General features: G+C 45.6%; 1 protein-coding gene across 1 annotated transcript in view; it reads left to right on the plus strand.

The window, feature by feature from the left end:
• Window positions 1–6946, plus strand: part of LOC8033073 (apical endosomal glycoprotein) — a 142165-nt gene extending 135219 nt beyond the window's left edge. The window contains exons 38-42 of the mRNA XM_040210497.1: window positions 774–905; window positions 1981–2127; window positions 4556–4652; window positions 6491–6549; window positions 6632–6946. Of these exons, the coding sequence (XP_040066431.1) occupies window positions 774–905; window positions 1981–2127; window positions 4556–4652; window positions 6491–6549; window positions 6632–6633 (437 nt within the window). The 3' untranslated portion in view covers window positions 6634–6946. The remainder of the gene's footprint in view (window positions 1–773; window positions 906–1980; window positions 2128–4555; window positions 4653–6490; window positions 6550–6631) is intronic.
• Window positions 6947–14367: the final 7421 nt, after the last annotated feature.

The following is a 14367-nucleotide window of genomic DNA, read 5'->3' on the forward strand; positions in this document are numbered from 1 at the left end:
TTAGAAAAAATATTTTGAATTATTACATGTCTAATTCTGGTAGTTGCAGCAGTACGAAAGACAAAGGCGGCAAAAAGCTCAAAACCCCGAAAAACACCGGGGCCCGAGGTTGGTTAAATAGCGAAGTTTAGAAAATTAATCCACTAACTGTTTCTTTGCACTCCTGTACCGATGTCACTATGGTAGATAACGTTATTCATCAGTAATATATTTTTTTTTTATTTCTAATGTCCTTCTTTTGAACAATTTCTGCCCTAGAAAAAAAACACCCGTCATATTAATGTACACAGCGTTTGATGTTTAGTTCGAGCAGGTTTATTACAAGCAAATCTTTGAAGGATTCACTAATGCAGTTTGGGCAGGTGAGTTTTGCATCGAAGGGTGACGTAAATATATAATAGAGGTGGCTAATCATCACGTTCGGTAGATAAGCTCGCTAACCAGAACCACCTCATTACGTTTTAAATTAGGGAAGTGGGTCCAATCAGAGCCTTGTTGAGCGTCAACGAAAGCCACTAAATCAGTCAATTTTAGAATGACTTCAAGCACGAAAGTTCACCTAAGTTGCCACTCGTTCAACAGGCGCAAAGCGACCGGCGAATGTGCACAATCTACAGCATACATTTCGCTCAGAGTAATATATATATATATATATTTTATCAAGCATTACAGGGTGTGACGTTTACCAGCACGGTAAGATTACGACACGTGCAAGCCAATAATAAATTCCCCAAAACTCATTTAAAGAGAACTGCGGCCATTTCTTTCACCAGGCGCCCTCAACCAGTGCGAGCAATCCTCAGTCTTCTGCCCCAGCGGGTCCCCGGACCGGTGTATTGGGCGGGACTTGCTCTGCGACGGCCGCGTGGACTGCAGCGACGGATCCGACGAGTCTCTCTGCGGCAGTAAGTGCCTCGCTATAACGTCTCTGGACATCAACATCGGCCTGAGTTTTTTTGCATCAAAACATCCACGAAAAAAAAACTCCCATTTGAAATGGAGCGGAACTCCAGGCCTTTAGGCGACTGGTGGCCATTGAAGAAATTCTCCTGACCCAAGACTTGATCCATGGACCTCTCCAAGACTAGCTGAGCGCTCTACCAACTTATATAACCATGAGACAGAAGTCACTACAGCCGGCGGATGTTACTTTGCCACCAGTCTTGTTTATAGCCTCGTCAAGAGTATACAACGTAAATGTTATATAGGTAAATTTTAGTCATGTCTTTTTCTAGCTCACTGCAGCTTTGAACCTGCGCCGACGTTATACAGTTAATGCAACTACACTTACGTAAGTACCGCACACAATGTCCGAAGGTTCGAGACGCTCCCTGCTCGTCATACTGCAGTGTAATACCTATATTTCGCAAACGCAGAGCGAAATATATGTCCCGCCACAAACCTTGCATACCTCAAGGCAACTTCCCCGCAAGAGCCCCTCTCCGCCAACGATCTGTTCAGCGCTTTGAAATGCATAAGCATTTATTGCTCCGGCGCACGCAGCCGTCTTTGTTTTGGACTGGACGGTGGAGTGGACGCTCACTTTCCCGCTCAATTAAGGGGGAAGGAGGCTTCGCGCACGCTTCCAATAACTCGCCGCTGTTTTCGCGCACTCCTTTTACTATCGCCCCGGGGCGAAGGCGCCACTTTACGTTTCCTGAGTATGCACATTGTTCGCGACAACGTAAAACCTAGACGCAGTGACGACGACGTTTGCGCGAAACCGCCGACCACCCGGGAAAAAAATATTACTCGCTGATTTGATGGGCTTGAATGAAGCGGAACAGGGGTGTCGGCAAGGCTTGTACAAGAGAGCGAAACACAGCGAGGTTGGAATTTCCATCCTTCGCTGTGTCGGAACCTCCTCACTAAATCGAGAATCAGCGTAGCGACAGCGGCGAGTTTGGCATCACTTTAACTAACTATATTCTACTCACTGATCTAAGCAGTCACGTTTCATGTTTTCATCTGCTCCATCAGACTGCCCAGCCTCCTTTTGCCTTAATGGTGGCCACTGTGACGTCGTGAATGCTGGACGACCCACTTGCACCTGCCCGGACGGTGCGTCGGGAGAGCGCTGCCAAAACATCGCCAGAGGCTCGGCTGACCTGCAGCAGCATTCGACCTGTGAGTGCGCGGACGTTCTGCACAGGCTCTGCGATTCGCTCAATCCTTGAGCTGAACACGGACAACTGGACGGACTATGTACTCAAGGGTCTCTTCGAAACGTTGAAAGCAGCAAAATGTGCTCATTATTTTTCCAACAATGAACACTTCATTTGCACGATTACCGAGGTTTTCTGAGATCTAGTCACGTGGACGTTTCATGGATCTCTTTTACTTGATCGTCCGTTACGTCCAAAGGTAATTAAGGCATTTGTTTTAAAGATTTACGATCAAAATAAAAAGACACAGGCGTAGGCGCCGCAACGTTCCGAAGATTCATAAGGCATTTTTGCCATTTCAAGTTATGCGACTAGCAGTATTCCTGCTGTCTGTGCAATTGTGTTCTAGCAGAACCGTTAAAGTGCTTTGAAACCTTAGTTGGTACAAAGAAAATGTCCGTAATGCAAAGGACCTTGGTGTTTTTCTCGTAAGCCACAGATGGGATTTGAAAAAACCCTTAAAGCACTAATACGGTCTATGCAGGTGAGTTACCTCAGAAAGGGGGACATAGTAGAGGGGTCTAACGTTCACGATAAATTAGGTTACAAATTAAATTTTGTTATTTAACCTTTGAATTAAAGAAAATAAACATACGCTTTAAATTTAAAACTTGCTGAGCGTCATCTAAAACTACTCTTAAGTACATAATCTTAGAAAGATTTGGCGCGCGTGGTAAGCACGGTGATGCGCAAATTTAAGTTACTATAGTGTAACGGCCGCGTGGTTTTCAATGCGAAAGCACGGATGATAAGAGACCGAAAACCTGCGTGTTCGAATTTTTCCACTTCCCACCTGGCGCCTGTTGCACTAGTGGTAAGTTTAGCACAAGCGTGCTTGCAGAGCGCGCAAACTTTTTTTTAGAATTTACTTAAGTATAAGTTTTAGATGACGATCAGCATGTTTCCTGTTGGAGCTTCGTGTATCTTTCATATTTGAAAACTTAGTTCCTTCCTTTTGATTAATTAATCCACTTTGGCCCCTCTCACCCCTGGCCGTATAGCTCACCTGCACGCAGACATATTAGTGTAGCCTTAACGGCTCTTGTTAACGGAATCTGTAAAGCCTTACAAACCATGTACACAAAATGTTCTATTTTAAATCGAACATATACAATGTATTTATCAACCTCGGCGAATTTTAAATGTGATGATTGTCACGGCAATTTGACTAATCGACTAAAATATATTAATTAACTTCATTTTATTATTCGCTTGAGGTGTCACGTTGTAATTGCAGTATCGACGGCAATTACAATTAGATGCTAGAGTGATTCAAAGAATAACCAAAAAAGTAATGGTTTTTGAGGTATTCTTCAGCCAATGTTCTTGGTATGTCTCCCTACTTCGAAATTCTGCCCAAAAAGAGCACTGCTATCCCTGCCTACAAAAAACAGTTCTCAAATCATTTAAATTGATCTCGACTTTAACAATAATATCTGTCAATGCTGTAATTCGTATATAACCTATAAAACAATAACTAAGAAGTGAATTAAAATAGTAAATTAGTGAACTTAGCACGATTACTATCCCCTCGTCTAAAATCCTCCGAGCATGATGGTGAAGACGGCACAAGTATAACTATTACCTTTTTTTTTAATCAGTTGGAACTAAAGTCAAACACTCTGTATTTGTCAAGGTGTCTTCCACCTTATTCAAACTGTTCGATTTTTATGAGGACAAAAAAGAATTTCAGACAGGAGTTTGACTCGCACTTTTGTACTAAATGGCACGAAAATATTTCTAAACGTTTACACTCACACGAAACATAATCAACTCTTTTGTTGTGTAAGTGTATTTAGGCGTGTGAACCGTGCCATGTATGGTTTTCTTTCTCCCACCCTCTTACTTACGCCAGAGCAAACTAAAGGAAACCAAGGCAAAGAACATCTGAATATATTGAAATTGTCGAGAAGCTTTTCGGCTAGGTGTGAAAGTCAGCAATATTAGGGAAGTTTTATCAAAACATGGAAGCAAACCTTAATTCTGCGCTTTATTGTACCGTCCATGTACATAATATAATGGTGATAATGGTGAATACATTAATAATGCGTGAATACTCAAAAGCAGTGAGTTTCAAAGAAGTATCATGTGATCCAGCTTATGATTTTTTTACTCACATTACCGCTGTATTGAAGGTTCTAGCGATTTGACAGCATGTCAAGGAAAAGCTGGGAATCGATCCATTTATTGAGTGAGCGAGTGAGTTATTGAATAATAACGATGTGATTGAGTGAATAACCAAATAATTATTATAGTTGGTTTTCGCAGTGCAGAAACAACTGCGTCTACTATTCGCACACAAGTTTAAGGGAATCGGGATGTTTCAGAGTGCTGTTATAATAGGAACCCTGGCAAAACATTTTAATTAAAACGTTCACTCGTACACGCAGCGTCGACTGGCTGGGCCATTGCTGTGCCAGTGCTCCTCATCTTGGTCGGTGTTGCGATCATCGGGTTCTTGTACCAGAGGAGAAGGAAAGCCATGCGGTGAGTCTATGTATAAAACACTATCATATAAACCGCCTCTGGCACAGATGCATATACATTAGAGCTCAGTATACTGTTTTATTATGAGTCATTTTGAAATTTACAAACGACCACGCTTACAAGTTTTGTTTGTTTCTTGGGCGTTGCGGTAGTGCACCTTAGCATTTAATTTTCGGTTGTCAGATACCTGGTGTATGTGTTCCATAGCTTATTTCAGGAGAACTTCGCCTCAAAGGCGGTTTTTCGAGCTACCTGGAGAAATTTTCGGAGCCCTCCAAATGTATTTTTCTCATCATGCTTTTTACTATCTCTAAACTCAAAATTGCTTTTGAGGAACCGGCAAAATTGCGTTAGTCAAAACAAAAATATCCTGTGATATCTAATGAAGTGGTGCCACGTCTTCTATAACTTGAAACTTCGAGCAGGCTATCTAAGAACAGTATTTCGTGCATTACTTTTTTTTCTTTTGTTTACGTGGCGTGAGGTTGCTCAACATTTATTTCACACCATCAAACTTTTTGTAACAGCTTAGAACGAGTTGTACTGCCCCTATATTCGATTCGACGGTATATTTTATTCATGCCAGTAACGTTAAACGGCCTCTCAAACCAAGTTTAAAAATTCAATAACTTCATGGAATAAAAACATTGCAATTTGCAATTTGGCTTACTAGGTTAGATTTGTTTACTAATGTGTCTAATAGTGAATTCCACGGGTAGATCTGGATCGGTTTTCAAAATCTTCAAGGGAGGAGAAAAACCACTCCGTGACACCCGCTCCAAAGCAAGGACCGGAAGATGGAGTCGAATTTTCGGTGCGACCCGAAGGAGACGGTCCGTAGCACAAAATGGCCGCAGCCTGAACTTGCCTGAGCTGGAACTTGACGAGTTGAATGAAATCTCCGACGACCAATCAATACTGTTGCTGTCCACCAGTAGAAGAAGTAGCGACACAGATCGAGCGCCGAACCTTGGGGTCCATGCCGCAAACAGAGAGGAAAAGATCCGCGTACGCCGCCCCGGAACGGCAAAACACGCGGTGATTGAAAGCGGCGGAGCTGAGATCGCTGGTAAGACAGTTAGAAGCACGCAGAGATAGCAAACCATCGCTTGCACTGTGCTTGCCTGGTATGTTCTTGCTTTACTGCACAAGAAGGCACCGGTGGCTTGCAGTGTACAAAGGTAGACAATGAGTGGCGGCAAAACGAACACGCCTAACCTTGCGTCTGTTTCTTTCTTTGGATTTTGCCGTCGTGCTCTCTGTCGTACCTCTCTCAAGATCCCAGACGGCAGCGCTTGCAATTTTTCACGCTCCAGTCCCGCCTCTGCACGGCCTGAACCACGCGAAGTAGCAGCGTTCAACACGCAATGCATGCAACGCACGCACTGCCCGTCACCACCCGCGTAAAGAAATGACCAACCGGACCAGACCGGACATACTCGGCCCGCGACGCGCATGCGCAGCGGAGCGCTGCTGTGTCTTCCGGGGAGATCTCCTGAACTTGACGGTGCGGTCCCGGTTCGTTCAGGAGCGCTCTACGGGGCTCGCCCTTGAGCCGGATCTGCTACGCGGAAGATGCGCTCGCTCGAAAAGGGGCGCTTTTGGAGCACTCTAAGTCTGCGAGCGGAATTCACCATAATTAATTTCGTAGCAAATTTGTGATCATCAGTATTTCGCTCCTTTAAAAGGAGACCTGAACCGAGTGGAGATCTAAACTCGAAAGGTCTATACATGTGACTGATGATCCACATACCGCGTCTACTGTCTGTTGCGCACATTAGTTCAAATAGTCTCGTTGAAGAAATAGCGTATATTTTCTTTGTTTCTTTCTTTCGCAGAAGATCACCACCTTTGATCCTAAACAATCCGTCGTATGACACATCCTTCAGCGAAACGTGTAAGTAAACCTTTCACACTTCATCTACACAATGTAAAACCTCGCTTGTATTCTACTAATATGGTTCTTTTCTTTATTTCAGAAATCGCTTAGAATATTCACATCGACACCCAGAAAAGAGTATTGTCTTCGCAGGATCTAGTCAAAGGGATACAACTGATGTGTAATAGTAAACGAAATGCAGTATCAAGCCATGGGGGCCCATAAAATCTGCATTTGGCAAGCTGGAAGCATCAACCAAATATTGAAGCAAGATAATTATTTTTTTTATTAGACAAGGATCGCACTTTGTTCAACTATTTATAATGGCCGGGATAGTGCTCGTAAATGATTGAACGCAAAGCTGTCGTATGCCTGTCATTTCTGAGACAATTAAACTTTCTTGATTCGCTTGTCAGGTTTTCGATCTTTCCGTTGACTGGATGAAAAGTCTTGCACCGACATGTGATGTGGTTATGACGTAATAGAAGACTGGGCAGTGTCTCGTGCACCAGCATAGCGCGAGCTTTGCCAGCGATGACCGTGACTTCTGGCGGAAGGGGGGGCTGCGTGTCGGCCGAAGTGCCGCTCTGGAGATGGGAGTAGCCAACCAAGCAGCATGGCTGATGCCTATCACGCTTGTCCGCATCTTGCAATTGTTCGGCAAGCTTCTGATGGTTTTGTCTTTCTTATTTTTTATATTCTACACACAATACATTTTACAGTGAAGGTCGCCGCCTCGGTGGCTCCCAGGCGATAGCGCCGGCCTACGGATCCCCATCTGGCGGGTTCGAATCCCGGCCGAGGTGCCCGCAATCTGACGGAGGCTTATTGCGGAGAAGGTGCCGTGTAACCGAGCTTTCAGTTACACGTAAAAAAATTTCCAGGCGGTCGAAATTAATCCTCAGTCCTCCGCTGTGGCGTGCCAGATGCCCGTCGTTGGTTTGTCACGTAAAACCCCCAAAATTTGACTTTTTTTTTTTTTTTACAGCGAAGCTGTATAGGACTCGTTGGTGCGATCGATTCGTGTCGGCGTCTTCACGAAAAAAAAATACTTTGGTGATTGAAGCGAAAAGTACATACATCACGCATACAACATACAGCAGAACATTGATTTCAATAAAGAACAAGAATCAAACAAGCATCCGAAACACGTAATCAAATATAAGACGCTCCTGTAAACAATGTGAAGTACGTAGCGCTCGGCGCATATGTTTCACGGTAAAGATTACTGTTGCGCAAGCTGCCGCGGTGAGGACAGCTTGCGAAGGGGAGTGACGTCACTAGCCTTTTATATATAAAAGAAAAACTTCTGTGGGCGCTGTGAAGCAGTATAACCTTTCTATACTTCGTTCCACCCTACGTCTGGACGCAGCGGTTTTTATGAACTATCCTGGATAATCCCGCTCTGTGGACGTAGCCCGTGATTGGCTTTCTGCGCGTCGTTGTGCCCCATCTCTAAGGTCACGTGACACTCAGACGGTCTTGGATTGGCTGCGATGGCTCGTGACATCCGCTGCGCTTGGACGTTAGGTGAAGCGGAGTCTGATTTGATTGTTGTCTCAGCACCACTATGGGTAAGCCACGCATAGTTCGGACTCCCGAGGAGCCGCGTGAATACGAAGAGAAGCAAAGAGAAAAGATACGACGATAAGACCAACGGCGGCATTCGGTATAGGGCAGTGGGCACTCGTTGCAGGTGATACCACAGCCTCGATGGCCAACCAACTACAGAGCGTAGACTGGAGCCCCAACTTTTGATGCTTTGTTTGGGGGAGTATCTTGAAGAAGTATGCCACCGAACGTAAACTATAACTCGAGTGGTGAAGATTATCTGTTCCTGGGCGCTCAGGCAGACAGTACCCTCAGTGAAATCACTACTGTGCCGCCAAATCTTAACCTTCTTGCAGAGCACAAAGTGGGCTTCACTTTGCTTTATCTGACGTGTGATTAAACAAAAGTATATGTTTCTGGCCGCAGAATGTAAGCATATCCCTTTGCTGCTGCTACCGTATTAATCACTATCTCAAACGGGTTTGTTAAAGTTGAGGGAACGCCATTACATCGAAACACGTTTTAGAGAACGGGCACCTATTATTGAAGCTTGGTTAATACCAAGCGGAGCATCAGTCTATAGAAATACGTACCGATTATCGAATTGGTGACGCAGCTTAAAAAAAAAGCGTCTCCCACTGATCTCGGGTCACTCTTTTTGGAGGCGCAATGTAGGACAGTGGGTGTGTCACTGGGGCGCGTTAAGCCCCCCCCCCCCCCTCCCCGTTTACGTCGCTTAGCGACGATAGTCTCCGGATGGCTCATTAACAAATATTAACCCACCTGGCCCACCCGTAAGCGCCATCTCACAGTTCCCCGCCGGCGGCCCAAACCCCGCTGTTTCCTGTTGCACCTCCGAAGGGTCAATTCCACTGATCTCAATGACCAATGCTGGATCGCGATTCCACGCTCAACGAGTGCGGCCTCCGAACGGCCATCTTGCATGTAGCAATTCGGCCTTTTGGAGAGCTGCAGAGGCTGGGCGGCAATGTGCTGGAGACACGTTTTCTGCTCGTGCGCCGTCATTCGCCGAAGAACTTGTTTTTGTTTTGAAACCTTCTGTAAACAGAGCCAATTCCTGCGAGAAAACGGGGCAATTTTTCTGAAACCACAGCACCGAATTGAAACGCCACACAACTCGTCGAACGCTAGTCTGTCCGGTCTCGCGACGTGATCAAAGCTTTCTCGGCACGCCGAAGTGCTGCGTCTCTATGCCTTCGCACGCTTGGATACCGATCAAGAATCGACGCCATGGCAAAGTTTTCAAGGTGTGTCGCGCGCTGATGTCTTTGCATCTTATATGAGCCAGGGAGTTTGGATTGTCCAGCTACTCTGGCGAGTTGCCATCAATGATGCGCCCCGGGAAACCAAGATCGCGAGGGCAACTTTAAGTGTTCAAATCCCATCGCCACTTATTTAAACAAATTAACCAGAAGAGTTCGAAGTGTTTTGCAGTTGGATGAAAGGGGGAAGTTTGAATGCACAGAAATAATGGTCATTGTTTTACAAGATTGATTGCCATAAGCCTCTAGTAAACGAAAAAAACGCGTCGCTGCCGCCGCCAAGCCTCCAACCTCTTCCGTCGCCACTGGATACTGTCCGCATTTTACAAATACAGGCGTCAGACGTTGCTCCAGAGGCCACATACGTCTTCACTCACCGTCACGCACCGTCAAAGGCACGGAAGTTCCTCTGACACTTTATTGTTCTTTGAAAAATACGAATAAAAATTCGGGAAATTTCTTTTTTCGTTGATATACGCTTCGTGCGCTAGTGTTTCAAAAAAATCTGTGAAGCCATCTGGTGGTCAAAATAGGAACTAGTGGCAGGTTCCTGAGAGACTGTCTCCGCGGGCGACCAGCGTTTCCCAAGCCTCGTAATGTGGTCCATAGCATTGTGGGTAAAAATAAAACCTGTTTTGTTTGTTGCGTATACGACTGCCTCAACAGCTGAATGAATAAAGTTGAGAAGCTCTCCTTTGCGAAATTTTAATTTCTGGGCTAGCCGTATAAAATTGAGCCGGCGAAACGTCGACAGTAATAAATCGCGGTGATTCAACGGTGTGGTACGACACAAGAGCTCCTTTCGCGTCTTTTTTTTTAAATTTTACCTTATCCCCACGTTGAAGAGTTGCCTTTGGCTGGCACCGGCACCGCTTTGGTGCGAAGCCCTAGTGACAATCAGTGAACGGAGAAGCTCAAAGTCCTGAAGCGCCTACTTCGTGTGGAACGGAATGAGCCTCACCGCCCTGCTTATATCACCACAGCCTTTTTCTTTTTTTTTATTCTAAAATAAAGAAGGGCCAAACACTCTTGAAAAAATCCGAGACGACGGACGAAGGACCAGACAAACACAAAACGTCCCAAACGTAACTACTGAACCTTATACAGACCACCGTTTATTTATAATCTTTCACACACGTTTCCCAGAATTTACAGACGTCTCTGTGACGTCCCACCACGGTAAAACTCGTCATGACCTCGACTCAAATCAACGATCGCATGTTGTGCTCAACAGAACACACCCGTCTCCAGAATTTTCACACGTCCTTTGTGACCTTCAACCACGCTACAGTCCTCATCTCGTACACAACAATAGTACAGGCAACAATTTAAAACAATGCATCCTCCCCAAAGACCTAACCAAGCAACCTGACGGCGTGACGGTTACCGAGGCTTCGGCACTTTCCACGAAAACTTAGTCCCTAAAACTTGTCTTGAAAGCCCCGAAATATGTGAAGTGTGTACATTATTCTTCTGCCGGCTCAGACGTCTGAGCGGTTTCGCGTAACGCCGAAGGCATTACGCGAAAAGCCGTCGGCGTTGTCCCTTGAAGAAGGTCATAAAACTACGCCATCAAGCACGCGCCTCGGAAATATATCACAAAGAAAAGCACAGCCACGCAGATGCTTCGTCACAGAAGCAGTCTTGAGGCTGGCGGGGTTCGCCTCGCCTGCGCAGTGGGGAAGCAGAATGACAACTCCGGAGCGCCGTGTGCGACAGGAAGACTTACGCGCAGCTGCTAACAATGCACTGCGTGCAGGAATACTTTTGTGTTCCTACGAGTAAGCAGTCTTGACTCTTAAGTGTATTCGGCGAGTTTTTTCTTCGTGAATAAAATCTAAACACACTTTTTACTAGGGCTGGGCGTCAATTAAAAATTTTAACCCGATTAATCATCACCCTTCAATCGAATAACTAATCGATTTATCGGTTGCGTTGATTTTTATAAATAAAATATATTAAAAAGAAAGCAACAACTCGTCTTGCCTTTGAAGACTTGTTTTACTCTCTGTTACACGGCGCAAAGGATATTTAGAATTGAGGACACATATAGTTGAACGATTCAAAAACTCACATATTTTTTGCTCAAGCTCCGAAGACAAAGAAGTTTGTACACATTTTCCAACAGGAAGACAAGAAGTCAGGGATTGTGCGATGCTTTCTTCTGTTTTCAGAGAAACGGGCCTCGACGAGAAGGCGTTGATTGTTGTCTGTGTTTTGGCGGATGGTCCTTGCTGCAGCGGAGTACATGGGCGCTTCGCTCGTAGGTGATACTGAAGCGAAATTATGCTTCCACTGTATGAAAACGGCTTTTTACAGATGATGCAATGGACTTCCTTCGAGTTAAAAACTTCACCGCTGGAGTTAACCTTACACGTAAACTTTCCAGCGAGATTGCCTTTCATACTCTTGAACTCGTTCATTTTTGTGGGCCGAATACTGGAACAAGTAGCCATGGCGTTGTTAGCTTCCCAGCTTGTTTCTCTGCTTGTTTGTCTTGCTTTGCCAGGATGTGTAATAGATCCTCAACACGTGGTTTCGCGGTCGCGCGGGGATCGATTGCGAGCCCGGCTTGTTCGTCTGGCCTCGGCGGAACTGTAATGTATATCCTCGAGCACGTGACGCTTTGCGATCGCAAGAATTGAACTTTGCTCATAGCACCTGACCGGATGCATGCCACGCAGCGTTTTCCTCACCAGGATAGAGCCATGCGTGCGTCCAGTTCTTTTTCAGTACCAATTAAAAAAAACAATTAACCACATAAGAAATTTGATCGCGATTAAAGCCTTAATCGATTAATCGGAAGGTTAATCGATCAATTGCCCAGCCCTACTTTTTGCCTTTTTCGCGTTCGTCCATCCGCCTTGATTGGCCACGCAAATCAATAACCATTATGCAGAAGTCAAGAGCTCGTTGATTCTTCTTGGTTTGTGGACGACGGCCGCAAATATTGTTACCCAGGATTAAGGCGCAGGAATTCACGAAATCGCCAGCGCGATCCCTCGTTGTGCTAATCATAGGATTCGACTTGCGAGTGCAATTCGTGCCCAGACTAGGAATTTTCCGCTGATTATTTCAACCGTCCCGTATCGCCCACCGCAACGAGATACGGAACTCTACAGACACATCAGGAAGTTTTCGTAGATCGTTTCCGCCGTCCCGCAACGCTCTCCGCAACCCGCTACGATGCCCGGAACTCTAGAGTCAAGGCCATTGGCGCGCAGGCGCAGTAGTGGCTTCTTCGGTACAGAGGGTTCAGCAGTGGGGGAAATGGGGTATGTGAAAACTACCTATCATCTTTGCTGCGGAAGGCGCAGCGAATGGGTAAAAAGGGTCGATAACTGAGCTACCTACTAGGCCGGGGAGGCGTCAAAAATTTCTTGGGTAAAACGCCACACATAAGAAAAGAAAAAGCCATGCAAATGGTCGTCATAGGTTCACTTGGGAGAAAAAAATATTATTCACGACTTCGCCAACTCGCTGGTTCCAACGTCGCAAAGGCCTGTCCAAACAGGATACTACGGCAATCGTGAGGCAATACGACTCCGACCTAAATCGAGCAACGCACTGCTTCGGTTTTTTTTTTTTTTTTTTTTGCCGAGGGGAAAGTTTTTTTTATCAAAGGTCGCCCGTGCCTTTCACGGGGACCTTGAACATGCTGATCACGTGGGTCCGGACAGCCACTCACAAGCTCTGTTGGTTGTCGGCCAATCGCTCTAGGCCTCCGCTGCTCTTCAGGTCCCGAAAATGGGAAAGGGAAGGGCTGTGTTCGAAATATGAACCAAATAGATCCGAGCTATTCCGACGAGGCGTGTACCGTAATAAGACAGATAGAGCGACGCTGGACATGGGACATGGGTTTTGTACAAAGGTACAAAACCCTTACTCTGGAGTAAGATCGAGTAAATCTTGGAACACGGCCAAGGAGGAGGCTATGCGTCAAGTCTCGCGAGAACCGAGGTCATCGAAAGAAGGAGGAAGCGAGGAGGAAAATTGGGATGTTTGCTTCGTCGATGTTCAAACAGACATTGGACTGCACGACTGCCGAACTCTTCGATTTCCACAACGGTTTACGCAGTCTTGTCGCCTCGCTAGTATTGTAGTATCTTCTTTAGACAGGCATTTAATCATCCCCTTTGTCACAAAAAACAAACGAAAAACAAACAGGCGACTGCCAGTATAAACCTGTTTTCTTATATTCCGTTTCACGATAACTTGCCGAACTGTGAAGGCTGCAGCCCCCGCGACCCAGTAAGTGCATCGGAGCAAGGCACGTCATATCACACCACGGAGGCCTTGTTACCACAAGAGACACTAAATGAGCTCAGTTTGGAGTATCGGCACTCTGTTCTCCGACATTGTTTTGGGCTCCGCCATTTTAATGATTGTGCAGAGGAGACGCAACTGCCGATCGTCATGATTCAAAAGCGACTTCCTGAGCATTAAATTCGTGGTTGGGAAGCTCATATAATTTGTTTTGCTCTGTCGCGAACTGTTTGGACATTTGTGTAGGACGGAGAAGTGTTTCCTGTGATTTCAAATAAAGTTTCAGAGAACTGGCAACCAGGATTTTAAGACACAATAGGAGTACGTGTCGTTACTGTGAAGCGCAGCTTATTTAGTGGGACTAGTTACCACCACAGCAACTGCGCCGTCCGCGACGGAAAGCACTTCTAGGCTCCATTTTTATTCTAATGGCAATTGAACTCGCGCAATCGCATCTCTATCGACACTAGGCTACACGACGCAGAAGAAAGATGGATACCTATTACTTTTCAACAATATTTAGTTCGGATTAACCCTTTTCCGAGAACAACGTGGCTTTTGAAGGATTTTTAAATGATCGCAGCCCTGTCGTCTACCGCATCTACTCAAAACGTAGCCTTGTCATTAGCACCCACCGCAGATTCGCGGGTAAATTAACATATGGTTATCTTATAAACTGTGTAAGAGCTCCCTACTCTAGAAGACGTTAATTTTTGCGGCCGTGGACGTTCATCGG

The sequence above is a fragment of the Ixodes scapularis genome, unplaced genomic scaffold (genome assembly GCF_016920785.2).
Source record: "Ixodes scapularis isolate PalLabHiFi unplaced genomic scaffold, ASM1692078v2 PGA_scaffold6__148_contigs__length_123643588, whole genome shotgun sequence".
NCBI classification, from domain to species: Eukaryota; Metazoa; Arthropoda; class Arachnida; order Ixodida; family Ixodidae; genus Ixodes; species Ixodes scapularis.